The 15,636-nt window shown below is 36.3% G+C and overlaps 1 protein-coding gene across 1 annotated transcript in view; it reads right to left on the reverse strand.

The window, feature by feature from the left end:
• Window positions 1-12,760: 12,760 nt before the first annotated feature.
• LOC106875716 (putative glutathione-specific gamma-glutamylcyclotransferase 2) overlaps window positions 12,761-15,636 on the reverse strand; it is an 11,300-nt gene continuing 8,424 nt past the window's right edge. Inside the window, exon 3 of the mRNA XM_014923964.3 lies at window positions 12,761-13,529. Coding sequence (XP_014779450.1) covers window positions 13,065-13,529 — 465 coding nt within the window. The 3' untranslated portion in view covers window positions 12,761-13,064. The remainder of the gene's footprint in view (window positions 13,530-15,636) is intronic.

Here is a 15,636-nt window from a genome sequence, read left to right on the forward strand (position 1 = left end):
TAAAATAATGCAACAGCTGACCTCAAAAGAATTATATAAACTTCCGAGAGAACGTGAAATAATAATTCTAGAATAGCATGTAAATATCAGGTTGAAAAACCGTTTTGGATAGAACTCTTTTCTACTCTAGGCACAAGGCCCGAAATTTTTAGGGAGAGGGCCAGTCGATTACATCAACCCCAGTAGGCAACTGGTACTTAATTTATCGACCCTGAAATGTTGAAAGGCAAAGTCGACCTCGGCGGAATTTGAATTCAGTACGTAAAGACAGACGAAATACCGCTAAGCATTTCGCCCGGCGTGTTAACGTTTCGGCTAGCGAACGTTTCGGCTAGCGAACGTTTCGACCAGCTCACCTCCCTAGTTTTAGATAGAATCATCGACTTTTTCTATCCAAAAGGGTTTTGAATCCGATATTTATACGTGCTTGTTTATAACTTAGTGTGCTTCGAGATCTCCTGTTCCAAAAAAAAAAGAATTAATGCAATAATATCTAAAAATCTAAATGATTCAATCTAAATTATTTAATAGGAATTATTTCAACTAAAGTATTTTAATCTCCAGTAAGATCGGTACCTTTGTATTTTCATGTATTTCGGCAGAAAAAAAGAATTGATGTAATTGTCAAAAGTAAGCCTGGAAGGAATTATCAAAATTAATTTGTTTTGGATGTGGCACTAATGGATCTAATATACTCAGTCTCCCGTAAGGCGACAGAGCTAATAATAATAACTTCTGACACAACTAAAAGGTCACAGTTTTGCTGGGTGGAGGGAAGTGACATAGTCGATTATATCAACTGAAGAAAATGGGGACATCTGTATACTAAAATAGATATTCTTCTTTTGACACGGAGCTCGAATGTGATATATATATTAAATATTATTGAATATGTAATCTAATTTTTCAGAAGCTGCCTGTATTTACTGAGAAACCGAAATGTATTTCCGTTCACAGGACTTTTTTAGTACAAAGTTAAATTTGATCATGGCGAGGAGTATTTCTTCCTTATATAGAACAGAATAATTTCTCACAAAATTGTAACCTTCGTCACATCGGTCAAATTAATTTATCTGAGTAGCTAGCATATTCAGTGTGTCATTAAAAAAAAAAAAAAAAATTTCAGATCTCTTATCCTAACTTGGTCTCGCTCCATAAAACTATTTTGTTTAATTCATCAATCTACGAAGTGTTTCTCCATCAATTCTCCTTTTCCTTTAAGCCCCGAACTAATTCTACTAACCATTTAAAAATTTTATATTGTGAAGAATATAAAATAAGCTAAATCCAAATTCTCATAATGTTTTGTTTGTTTACTCGCCCAAATGATTATTTAAAAGCTAAAAGTGATTTGGAGTATAATGCACTTAGAAATATTTGGCTGTGTGGTAAGAACCACATGGTTCCGGGCTCAGTCCCATCTGCATGGCACCTTGGACAGGTGTCTTCTACTGTAACCGCAAGCCGACTAAAGCCTTGACAATCGATTTGGTAGACCGAAACTGAAAGGAGCGAGTCATATACATACATGTATATATATAGTTGAAATTTACAGAAAAACAAAGGGCGAAGACAAGTGTATGAACAACAAGCAGATGTGTTAGTTTGACGCTCGGGAAAATAAGAAATACTTTTACGTTTCGAGCCTACGCTCTTCAACAGAAAAGAATAAGAGAAAATAAACAGAGAAAGAATATAAAAGGTTGTGGATTTAGTGATCAAGCATATGTGCGCGCGCGCGTGCGTGTGTGTGTGTCTAACCATCGCTTGATAACCGGTGTTGGTGCGTTTACATCCCCGTAACTTATTCCGATAGAATAGGTACCAGACTTTAAAAAAATAAGTACTAGGATCAATTCATCCAAGCAAAAAATTTTCAAGCTGGTACCACAGTATGACCACAGTATGGCCACAGAATGGCCACATTATGGCCACAGTGTATTGATTGAAACAAGTAAAAGATAAAAGATAAATTATTTAATTGCTAAAACGGGTGCTAGATGGCAGAATCGACTGCGTGATAGATTAAATGATTTGTGAGGTTCTGCAATATTTCTTTAAGTCTTGTGTTCGCATCATGTTGTAGTCGATTCCGCTTTTCATCCATCGTGGTTTGATAATAAAAATAGCAGTCAGCGGGGAATAAAGTTTGATTGCCAACTACATCGTTTCCATTTCAACCCTACTGTGTTGTAGCTTGGGCAAGTATTTTATATCATAGTCATTGGTTGACCAGTACCTTCTGAATATGAAAGAAATTATACTGAAGTCCATAGTGCATACACACGCACACACACACACACACACACACACACACACACACACACACACACACACATCTATGCATGCAACTATTAATGTGTATACATATACACAAACGCTTATATTTGTGCGTGTGTGCTTGTGTTAGGGTTTAGGTGTTTTTTTCGCTGATGTTTACATCAGAAACTCAGAAAACAGTGCTTTCTACAAGAAATATTTTGTTGATATTTGTATTCACATGTCTTCCAACAGACTTGTAAATCGGTCCACAGAAGAATACAAGAATAATTGCAACAAATACATCAGAGAATGCACCAAATAGAAATACACAAATCACACATAAAATTTATTCAGAACAGATGAATACATAATAAAAAACTGCATAAAGCGTAACATAATTCGCATTATACCTGACCATCAACTAAAACTAGTAAAACGCTTCAAAAACTCCAAAGCCAAAAGTCGCTTTATCAATAACACACTACAAGCATGTAAACTCAAGAACTGACTACCAATGACCAGGGTAGTTTGAAAATTTGATTGCAAAACTGAAAGTTGCAAGCTTCAGGACTCAAACTGTTACATTAGACATACTAGTCCATTACTCTGTGGTAGGTGCGCCATCCATTTACAATAAAAACAATCGCAACACACTATACCATATATCACAAAACAGAGTTAGATAGAAAATTACTAGAGGATAATACTTGCATACTCTACAAAATTTCCCAGAAAGACAGAAATAAGATAATAACCATGGAAACCGTTTCCGTATCACAGAACAATGCCAAAATAAATACACAGACAACATACACATCAATAAATTTACACATGGCTACAAATATGAAAATCATATAGTCGAAAAAACCTTCGGCAGAAATGTTTAAAAAAATTCAACCAATATAAAAGAAGCAACGCGGACGGCAAATCTATTTGGATTCTTGAAAATAGGACTGAAGGACTAGAATCGTTGAATAGGGATGGGAAAATGCTGAAAAACCCGAGAGTCTGATAAATTCCGATTCATGTAAGACAGGTATACTAAAAGTTAGACAAATATATAATTAAATGTCTTTTTGAAAACAAAAATCGTAATTATAGTGTTTCTGAAATGTAAATTTGAGAAAAATTGCTGGAAACACCGAAAATCAGTTCAAGGCACCAGAAACGAAATACTGCGTTTTCGACAGAGAATTGTTGACAGCTTACTTGTCAATTAAGTACTTCAGACATCTTCTTGAAGGTAGCTCATTTACATTATTTACTGACCATAAACCATTGACACGTACTAAAAAATTCTTCTCAATAATATTCTCCCAGAGAAATTAGACACCTTGATTATATTTCACAGTATACCGTGAATATATGGTATATCAAGGGTGTTGAAAATTCTGCAGCTGATGCACTTTCTCGAATGAATGTTGATGCATTACGTTCATTAAGTACTATCAATTTAGAAGAAATGTCTAAAGATCAAACTACTGATAAAGGATTTTCTTTATACAAAGATTCCAGTTCTACTTCGTTGAAATTTAAATTATTGCCGATTCATTCTTTTAAATCACATATTTGGCATGATATTTCTACAGGATTTTCTAGACCATTTATGTCTGAAAAGCGTAATAAAGCTGTTTTTACTATGCATAATTTATCTTATCCTGGCATTGGAGCTTCATTAAAATTTAGTTGATTTGTTTGGCCTGGTATGAATAAGGATATTCGTGTATGCAGTGCCAAAGAGCAAAAGTGAATCGTCACATTAAAGCACCATTAGGTACTTTTGCAAATCCTGATTCCAGATTCCAACACATTCATATTGACATAGTTGGACCATTGCCTACTGTGGAAGGTAATAGTTATTTGTTAACATGTATGGATCATTTTTCGCGATGGCCAGAAGCATATCCAATCAAAGACATATCAGCGGTAACTATAGCAAGAACTTTATTTACCAATTGGATGTCCAGATTCGGCATACCCAACTCATTGACGATCGTGGAAGACAATTTGAGTCAACACTTTTTGAAGAATTTAACAAATTGTTGGGAATTCATAGTATTCGTACTACTTCCTATCATCCACAATCTAATGGCATGATAGAAAGGTTTCATAGGCAGTTGAAATCTTCATTTAAAACTTATTCTGATTCTATTAGTTGGTTAGAAGTTTTACCAGTGACATTTTTACGAATCAGGAGTGCTGTTAAAGGAAGTTTGCAATATTCTTCTGCTGAACTTCTTTACGGAACAACATTAACTCAATCCGGTCGAATGTTTGAAGAAACCAATTCTTTTAATAGAGATATTAACAATTATGTAACCCGACTCAAGAGATTTCTTTCTGATGTTCCTTCTTTTACAAATAAATTACAAAATATTAAAAGTTTCGTCCCTTCCGATACTAATTCTTGGATTCATGTATTTGTACGTAATGATGCCAGTCATCATTCACTGAATTATAAATACAATGGACCTTTTAAAGTTTCGTCGATTAAAGATAAAACAATGACTTTGGATATGCATGGTAAAAAGGTAATTGTCAATTTAGACAGAGTTAAAAAAGCTTATTTCGACCAGTCTTCATGTTATGAGAATAAAAATTTGAGCAACACATTTCAAAATGACTAGAAACAGAACAATTCCCAAAACAGCGAACTTAAGGTTGGGGAAAAGATCCACAAGTCAATTTTAAAATCACCTACCAGCGAAAAGAAAACTAGAAGTGGTAGAATTGTACATTTTCCCAAAAGACTTTCCCAGTTTGTTTGAATATATTCCTTATGGACTTTTATATTCCTGGAATTTTTTTTTTCTTAAAAAAGATTTTATAATTTTTTCCAGAGAAATTATATTGAACACTTTGATAAACCTTCCAAGAACGCTGTATTATTGTAAAACCGTGATGCGCGGTTATTTTCATTTGTTTAACAAGTGGATACATTTGTAAATTTGTATATTTGACTTGCTAAAATATTAATTCCAACTATGTATTGAAATATATTTGTATTATTGATATTCATTTTTTCGCAAAAATTTTAACAATTTGAGGGTGGTATAATTGTTAATTTCCCATTGGTTAAAATTACTGTTCATATTTGAATTCTAATCTTTCGTCAAAGAGAAATCTTTCACGAAATACGGTTCTTAGAATCCAGGCATGAGCAGTTTAAAAACCCTGATTTTGGGGAGATTGTCGGAGGAATTCAGGGTCAGCACGGGAGTCAGGCAGGGCTGTTTGTTTTCACCGCTCCTGTTCCTTGTCGTGCTGGACTGGGTCACCAGGACGACCTACGCTACCTCGGGGAAAGGTATTCAGTGGGGACACTGATGAATAAGCTGGAGGACTTGGACTATGTGGATGATCACGCGTTACTGTCACATCGCCTGCAAGACATGCAAGATAAGGTAGACCACCTGAGAGAAACTTCACGGTAAGTGGGCTTGAGGATCAGCCAGGATAAGACAAAAGTGTTGCGTATCAACAACAAGCAGAAAGAGCCAATCCCAGTCGAGGGGGCACCTGTGGAAGACGTTAGTGAGTTTGTCTATCTTGGCAGCAAGATCAGCAAATCAGGTGGATCAGACGAGGAGATCACTGCAAGAAGCAAGAAAGCTTGGCAAGCCTTCGCTATTCTTCGGCCGGTATGGAAGTCCACTGCCATCTCAACTCGAACTAAACTCCGCTTATTTAGTTCAAATGTAAAATCTGTGCTTTTGTATGGCTCTAAAACGTGGAAAGTCACCTGCGGCAACTACAAGAAGATCCAGACCTTCATCAACAAATGTCTCCGGCAGATCCTCCAACTAAAGTGGCTCGACAAAGCGCCAAACACCGACCTGTGGGAAAGGGCCAACCAGGAGCCCATACATGTTCAGATTAGACGAAGGAAATGGAGATGGATCGGGCACACACTGCGGAAAGAACCCTCAAATGTGACACGACAAGCACTTGACTGGAACCCTCAGGGGAAAAGGAAGCGTGGACGCCCGAAGCAGTCATGGAAGCGGAACATTTTGGACGAGCTTAGGACCACCGGCCTGACATGGGAAGCAATCAATAAACACGCTAATGACCGCAAAAAGTGGAAAATAACTGTTGAGGCCCTATGCTCCACAAGGGAGAAAAAGGAATAAGAAGAAGAATCAGTGTTCGCTGGTTGTCACTTGATTCCACGACACTCACTCTCAGTGTACGTTGGTTGTCACTCGATTCTACAACACTTACTCTCAGTGTACGTTGGTTGTCACTCGATTCTACGACACTCACTCTCGGTGTTCATTGGTTGTCACTCATTTCCACGACACTCACTCTCTTGAGATATTGACTATTGTTATGCCATGTCTATTACTTAATTCGACAAGGCTATTTTGAATTCTTGTGTAAAACTCTAGTAGCTTAGTATGGAAGAATTAGTTAATATAAATTTTATGTCGTAATTCTCTACGGCAGTTTTCTTTTGACTTATAATAATGTGCTGTAAATATCAAATGTTCGTAAATAACTAATTTTGTAAGTAATTTCTCTTTCTTCATTTTCTTCAACCTGTTAATGAAATTTATTTCTGTAACTATGAAACTGTTATTATAGCGGCGAAAAGGAGCGAGCATATTTATCTTCAACATACATGCACGTTCAGCATCTTGGTTTACGCAGCCTGAGTTATGATTTATGTATAGGGATAATACTTATAATTAAGTTTTATAAGTGACGGGTTTATCACCATAGATTTCTACTCAATAAACATCTATATTTATTATCTTTACCAAGTTCGAATACGTTATAAATTGGTGACCAACCGACGTTGATTACGAAGTCTACTCGGAAGAATAATCACCATATAAGTTAGATAACTCACCGTTATAACAACAACCTTTTCTAACACGTGAAATCTCTCTCTCCCTTCTTAAATACCAATGGCTTTCGTAAAGTTGGATCTACTGGAAATCGACTCATCTATATCTTTTACCAGTGAGCTGACGCCCTAGAGAAATTTGGTGTTGTTGCACTTGACATCGTCAAAGTATCCAAATGTATCTAATATACGTATATTCCAGCTAAGCTACCATGTATGAGCCATGTATTATTCATTTATGGACTGGTAGTTTGCTGTCAAGTCGCACCATCGTGGCCTATACTCATAGAGCTCTCTCTAATTCACATTCTATCGATTCTTGTGTGTCTGAGGGTTTGGTTCGCTTCTGAACTCTCCCTCTCTCTTCTCAACTCTCCCTCTCTCTTCTCAACTCTCCCTCCAATACAGTAATGAACTACCTTACCGTTTCCCGCATATGCACAATTATACGATACAGTCCTTCATTTCATCATAATCGTTAGCATACAAGAGTCACCTACATGCAACCAGGACAGCCCACTGCACACAGAAATCCTCAGGGTAGCTCCAAATGCTTAGCCTGAAAATTATGAGGGTCTCTCTTGCGAATGTACGTCTTTAATAAAGCAAGCTCAACACTATAAAGACTGGTGCCTATCTTTAGAGACAGTAAATTAACTCATTATATAACGAATTCGTTTGTTACCTTTTTTGTGACGTCATCACTCAATTTGGAAGATCCTGTTTTGCTGTTAACCACAACCTTCTAATTGAAAAATAAAGGGTCCAGGTTCAAAGCGAGGTACATACCTGCTACATATGTATGTGTATATGTATGCGATGAATAGATGGATGGATGGATGGATGGACGGATGAATGAACGGAATGATGGCTGGATGGATGGATGGATGGATGGGTGGATGGAAATTATGAAATTTTAAAGATATTTCTAGATGTTCGAGAAAGGTGTAGCTGTAGGCAATTTTTGGCAGCCGCTCTCAATGTAGAGAAACACATTTACAATGAAAATATTTTTTTCATATTTTCATAAACAATCTTATTTATCGTTATGGTGGCTTAGGTTAGTTAAGGTTAAATTAGTTTATTTATCAAACTATTACAAAGTTTACATTGTGTAGTACATGTCTGTCGGTAGACTGTTTAGGAAGACTTTTTAGTAATTTAAAGAATCTTTTGCAACTAATATAAAGAATTTACTTTTTGATAAACTGGAGCTAATAATCTATTACATGTAAATATGAAAGGTTTAAAAATTTTTTTTAATACCCTGTCTTATGCTGTTTTTAAAAAAAATATTTGGACATGAAATTGATAGCGTCATCGTTATAATTTGTGATTTATGTAAGTTGGTGAATAGGTGAAAAGGGCTTCTTGTAGTGGCTTATTATGTATCTTTAAATCTTTGATTTTTTGTAGCCCTACCAATTGGTTTCAGTTAAATTTGTGCTGTAAGTCTAGCAATAGCAATAGCATTGCTCTGGTGTAATCTTTTACTTGGCTTTATAAATATCCTGTTCTAATAGGAAAGTTAATGATGGTAGGTAGAATAACAAAGATTGGGAAATTTCGTTCAACTGTCTACGACAGAATAGTAGTACCGTATAGATATGCTGTAATACGTCATAGCAAAAAATTGCTAATAGTTATGCATATTCAACTAAATTTTTTAATATATTTACTGAGACAAATTACTTAAATACAGAAGGGGAAAGACTGAAATCAATTATAGTGTACAATAGTATGTCGCTGTGGTCGTAGAATGCTAGATCAATAGAGTAATCGAATAATAATTTACAGTAAAGGGAGTGGAGTGTATTTGAAAAAAAGAGTTACGTTGCATTGAATAAAGCGCATAAGTTTAATAAAGAATGTTATTTATCAGCTTTTGAGGGTACCGGATTAACATAAGAAACGTTAGTGACTAATATAATTTAACCTTTTCCGGGTTCAGAAATACAAATCCGAATATTACATTTCTAATATGTGCTTGACACAATTTCATTTTTTTAATGCTAATAGAAGTTTGCTTGCTTGCAAATTTAATTTTCCTGATTTTGCAAATTACAAATTGTTTTAGCGTTGACGCTCTTCGTCAAAATTTTCACAGGAAAAAAATCAGTAATGAATTATAGAAGTTCATGTTACCAAAATTTATCAGTCCAAGCACAATTCGTTGGTTGGTTAGAAGGAAATGTGCATATATAATCCGGTAATACTTAAAGGATCTCAAGGCCTACTCTTTGTTGAAATGTCGGAAAGGCAAAAACGGTCAAAAGAAAATGACGCAGCACGCACACTAAATGATATGATTTGCAGTGAAACCAATAAACTTTATCTTCATTTTATTTTCCATATTACTTTGAACGCCGGGCCTGTAAAATTTGTTTTTCAAGCTTCAAATCCCGACCGCAGTTAACTATATGAGGGACATAAGAAACTTTGTGCTATAAACAGAATTATAGAGACTTCCAGTAAAGAGGCAAAAGATGAGACCTTTTCCGTGATGCTAAACTCAGAGAAAAGAATATGACCTGAAATGCAGCAATTTGAGCATAGGAAAGGAAAAGAGAAGTCATTAATCAATGCTTCTTGGATTTTTGCCTGAAATTCTAATGTACAATGACCAAAGAATTGATAATAGAGGTAGATATATGAAAATGAAATAAGCAACATATTTTGATCCAAGTATTACGAAATATTACTATGTCTCAGAAAAGAATCGTTAGACAGATTCCTCAAGTCGAGCTCAGTGGCAGATGACCAAAGGGTAGAGCAAGAACGAGATGATTAAATAATAGCCGTAATCTCAGTTGGTCACGCTTGGGATCCTGCCGGAAAGAGTAACGACGGTTGTTACGGACTCTATCCAGACTACCCATCAAGGAACAGTAGGGGAAGATAGAAAGATGAGAGATGGATAGATGTATTTTGATCCAAATGTTATGAAACAATTGGAAACGCGTCTAAAATGATGTGATAGATGTGACACAATTTTTATGGAATCAGATCTTGAGATGGAAATCAAAAGACCCCGTGGACAAGGAGGCGTGCTTCGAAAGGCAAGAAAGGTCCACGGTGACAATATCTGATGCCAACTTGGCGGGAATAACTGATACAGATGATTCGTAAGAAAATGTTTAATTCCTAAAAACTAATCCTTGTTTTGATTGATAATGTTATTACAAGATTAACTGTACGTTTTAATATTGTTAAGCGTTTAGAAGGTGGTGAGCCGGTGGAATTGTTACCACGCCGAACAAAATTGCTTAGCGGCAGTTCGTTCGGCTCTTTACGTACTGAGTTCAAATTCCACCGAAGTCAGCTTTGCCTTTCAACCTTTCGGATTCGAGAAAATAAATATCAGTTGAACACTGGAGTCAATGTAATAAACTAACTCCTCATACTCAAATTGTGGGCCTTGTGCCAAAATTTGACAGAATTATATAAGGCAGTGTGTTGGCAGAGTCATTAGCACACAGGACAAAATGCTGCCAAGCATTTTATCCGTCTTTACGTTGTGGGATCAAATTCTGCCTAGGTCGACTTTGCCTTTCCTCCTTTCGAGATTGATAAAATAAGTACGAGAGCACGGGTGTCGACTATGCACCTCTCCTCTCACCCCAAATTTCGGGTCTCGTACCTATAGTATAAAAAAATGTTAAGCAGTTAGCTGAAAATTTTGATTTTTTAATGAAAAATTTGCAAATTTAGGCAGTTTGCTGAAAATTCTGATTACATATGGAAAGTTTCCCAAGTGTGTGAAATTTCCAAATTGTCTTAATAAATAAATAAATAAATAATATAGTTGTAATATCAATATCCTACTGACTTTATCGTTGAAGAATTTGAAAGAAAAATTGCAAAATTTACCGTCATTACGTAACACAGATTTTGAAAATTAGTATTGAAAATTTTAAAATTAATAAATTGATTAAGCTACGAGAGACTTGGTTTCCACTAGTTTAAGAGTGTTGTTAGCATATCCATCCACAGTAGCATGGACAAAAATATCGTTTAGCAAAATTGAAATATCAAAAAGGTCTTTCATATCTCAAATGTGACTTCTTGATTAAGCAAGATTGATTACCGAATCAAGCACGTGTCTCCTCCTATTCTGTTAAGAACGGATTAAACAGAACTGGAGGAGATACGTGGAGTGGAGAGTCGCTGAAGAGGTCACAAAATCTACTTTCATTTGATTATTCAACTTATCGCTGCTTTGTATAATCTATGATTGTTAGGTAGTCATTCTTCTGTCCATGGAATAAGACATTCCCTATAAAAATTTGGCTCTGGTAATATTCAGATGGTCTGAGATAAGCCTCCATATTCAATTACGCTGCAAGAATGGCTATGTGGTTAAAAAGCTCGATTTGCAACCACATGGTTTTGATTTCAGTCCTCACAACACGACACCGTGAGCAAGTGTCTTTTACTATAGCCCTGGGCTAACTAATGCCTTGAGATTAATTTGGTAGCCGGAAACTGTGAGGAAGCCTGCCATGTGCGTGTGTGTATGTAGTGTGTTTGTCTGTTATGGTTATCCACTCCACCGTTTTACAACCAGTGTTGGTTTGTTTACGTCCCTGTAGCTTAGCAGTTCGGTCAAAGAGACCAATAGAATGAGTACCAGACTTAAAAGATATTGGGGTCGATTTGTTCGGTTAAACCCTTCGGTTGCACCAAAGCATTGGCATTCGTCCCTATTTTATCATAACTATATTTTTCTACAAGGAAAGAATCTACATCTCTAAAAATTTCATGTAACCATTCGCTGTCTTTCCTTTCCTGGAAATATTTACTTTCGGATTTGAGGTTCACCCGGAGGTTTAACTCGTCAATTTTCAGGCGATCCGCTTGTTTTATTTTGTCTTGCAAAGTTTTTCTTGAGAAGCCTATATGGAGGTGTGGTGGTCACACCAACATTTTAACTTTCTTTTAGATAAGTTATAGCTTCTGAAGTACCACGCCTTTGAAATACTTTATGCTTATAGCGTGATCTCTTAGCCTCTTTAAAATTGAATACAGTGCCTGAAGTTTTTTAAAGAAAACACCTGTTGGCACTCCGTCGCTAACGACGTTGAGGGTTCCAGTTGATCCGATCAACGGAACAGCCTCCTCGTGAAATTAACGTTCAAGTGGCTGAGCACTCCACAGACACGTGTACCCTTAACGTAGTTCTTGAGGATATTCAGCGTGACACAGTGTGACAAGGCTGACCCTTTGAATTACAGGCACAACAGAAACAGGAAGAAAGAGAGAGAAAGTTGTAGTGGAAGAGTACAGCAGGGTTCGCCACCATCCTCTGCCGGAGCCTCGTAGAGCTTTAGATATTTTCGCTCAATAAACACTCACAACGCCCGGTCTGGGAATCGAAACCGCGATCCTATGACCGTGAGTCCGCTGTCCTAACCACCGGGCGCCTCCACAAAGAAAACACCATCAACGATGAAAATACAGTGGTTTGTTTCACTGTGTGTGTGTGTGTGTGTGTGTGTGTGTGTGTGTGTGTGTGTGTAAAATATGGTAATAAATAGATAACAGAAACAAAACTTTTTTTTACAAAAATACAAGTCTGTACGTATGATGAAGACATTTATACCATTCACTCTTTTTAGATTATTTCAGTAAAACAGAAATATCGAGTTTTAGTTTCTCATATATTTATATTTACAAGATTGTGCTAGATTTATTTATATATATACAGAAATAATGACGTAGTAATAAAAATGATCGTTTAATCATTATAATTATAATCGTCATAATGTTTTGTGTTAAAAGAATTCTGCATCTTTGTGACGTTTTATGTTCATTTAAATGGAGGGAATGAAGATTTTCAGATTCATGATCGCATGTGAAAATGAACTGATATGGACAAGACAATATATACAGTCAATGACTGAGACAGTTAATAAATAGATACAGACCAGATGCAAAATATACAAATATTTTACGATATCAATTTTATGCTTCTAATACTGCTGTTTAAAGTTCTTTCATCAAATATGGTCTGGCTAAATACTGACGATTTCCGACTCCACAACTTATTTTGTTTCTCTAAAATTTTCCTTTCAAGATCGAATAGATGTTCATCTTCATCTTCAGGAATGTAATCTCGGATAAATTGAGCAAGCTTCAATACATATTCGGAATTCGTTCCGCATGTACCACTCGCCCCAATAATTTGTTCAGCCATCAGATCTGTATCACAGGGACCTAAATACTGAGAATTGTTCGACGTTGCTGTGTAGCAAATAACATTTATTGTCTGGTTGTCAAACGTGTCTCGTGGATGGAACTGGGTTTCAATACAAAGGTAGCCGCCTAATTTAGTTTCTCGAGTTTCCAGATGAGATAAGGCATCTTGGATGTTCTCTTTTCCGCAGACTTCAAACGCAACGCCCCAAACTTGTTTCTATACAAAAAAGAAAAAAAGAAAAAGAGGAATTAAAATAAAAAATAAGCATCTAAAATATACGCAAATATATATAAAAACAAAGTATATATATATATATATATATACATATATATATTATGTATATATATATATATATATATATATATATATATATATATATATTGTTGTTGTACTTGGGGATGGTCATATTGCCAGTTTAGCCAATAAAAACACACGCACTGTATATTTGGTGTTAATTTTTTTTTTTTTTTTTTTTTTCAGCTTTATATTACATTAATCTTAATCTTAATCTTATTTCGGCCAGAGTTCTTTCGTCACACTTCTGTGACCTCATCAGTGGTCCTTTGTTTCCTTCTTTCTTATGTGTGTCTCACCTTGCTAACTATCAGCCATTTTGTATTTTGTATTCCTATTGTATGTGTCTACGCATGCGTGTCCTTCAATGTGTCTGTGTCTTTTGTAAGTGCATGTGTGTATGGGGAGTGTCTGTATCACCTATATTCTCTGTTAATACGTGTTCATTTGTATTAGTTTTTATTTATTTATATGTTCATGTGTGTGTGTGTGTGTTTTTTTTTTTTTTTTTTTTTTTTTAAATGTGTTTAATTAAATTTTGTTAACGTATGTAGTATTTAATTCCATTTGTTTATCTATGTATTGTATTATACTTTGTTCCTATTATTGGTTTATGGGTAACGTGTTGTCACATTCTGTGGTTTGTTAGTGGCGTATGTTAGTGTTCCATTCTAGTTTCCTATTCAGGCTAGGTTTCCCTTCTATTATGTGTGTAGCTTCAGTAATTTGTCTAAGTGCTGCATCACTGCTATGTGTAGATAAGATTTTAATTTCTATGTTGTTGATTGAGCCTCTATGTTCTTGCTCAGCGTGCTGGTACAGAACTGATGAGTTCTTCCCTTCCTTAAGTTCCCTCCAATGTTCGTTTGCCCGCTCCCCTATACTCCTTGCTGTTTCGCCTACATATGTCGTTGTCTTATTTCTGCATCGTCCCTCTGTACATCTTATACTATAGACCACATTTCTGGTTTTGCAGTTCGTTTGTGGGCTAAATCTACATACGATACAGTTCCTATCAGTGCAGGGGGTTCTACTGAAAGGGTATGTTCTACTGATAAGGGATTTGATAGGGTTGCCTGGCCTTTCAACAACCTTAATTCTTAGCTTAAGTTTGTCTAGGGCCCTTCTAAAGCGGTACGCCAGTTCGCCTCTAGGGGTGGTGTTGACGAACATGACGCTTTGGTACTTGTGGCTATTGTACCATGAGCTTGCCTTCCCTATTTTCTTCTTAGTTCTTTCTATGGTGTTCCATGATTTGCTCCTATAGAGTGGGCAAATCCCATTCCTATCGTTGCGTTTGATTGTTTCAAACTTCTTCATAGCTCCTTTGTAAACCCTGATCCTTTCTTTATGGCTGTAACCCGAGAACTGCATGCGGTGGACGAAATGTTGTATATGTCTCTTTAATTCTGTAGGGTCGCACATGCAGGAGACATTTCGCATTACTCTGACGAGGTCTGCCATCAATATGTTGAATTTGGCATTGTCCGCAATAGCCGAGTTCCGGTGGGTCAGGTACTTGGAGGCCATAGGTTTTGTATAGTGTGAATGGAGGATTCTGGTTTTATTGTTCTTAGTTTCTAGCCAGAGTTCAGTATCTAATACAGGTAATCTATGGTTAGGGTGTTTAGTAGGGTAGTCTATCGTAACTCTAATACTCTGGTGGATGGAGTTAGCTATTTGCTGGATGCTCTCCATAGTCTTAGTTTCTATTTCTATTTCAGGGGTACTCTCTTGTGGGGGTGTCTTTACCACTAAGTTGATATCATCGACATATCGAGAGTACACATTCACGAGTATGGAGTTCTGTGTCAGGCGTTCCTTAAGCCTTCTGTCCCACCATACCATGAAAAGATTGGCCACATCACCGGCGATATTAACCCCGATGGCTGCCCCCTCGTCCTGGGCGTATAATTTGTTGTTAAATTTAAAGGTGTGGCCTTTTAGGGTGACCTTTATACTAGCTCCTAGTGCATGTGCGATCATTTTCTTTACCTGGTGGATATTAGTGGGGGTCCGTATGGCTCTG

The sequence above is a fragment of the Octopus bimaculoides genome, chromosome 6 (genome assembly GCF_046866305.1).
Source record: "Octopus bimaculoides isolate indiv1 chromosome 6, ASM4686630v1, whole genome shotgun sequence".
Lineage (NCBI taxonomy): Eukaryota > Metazoa > Mollusca > Cephalopoda > Octopoda > Octopodidae > Octopus > Octopus bimaculoides.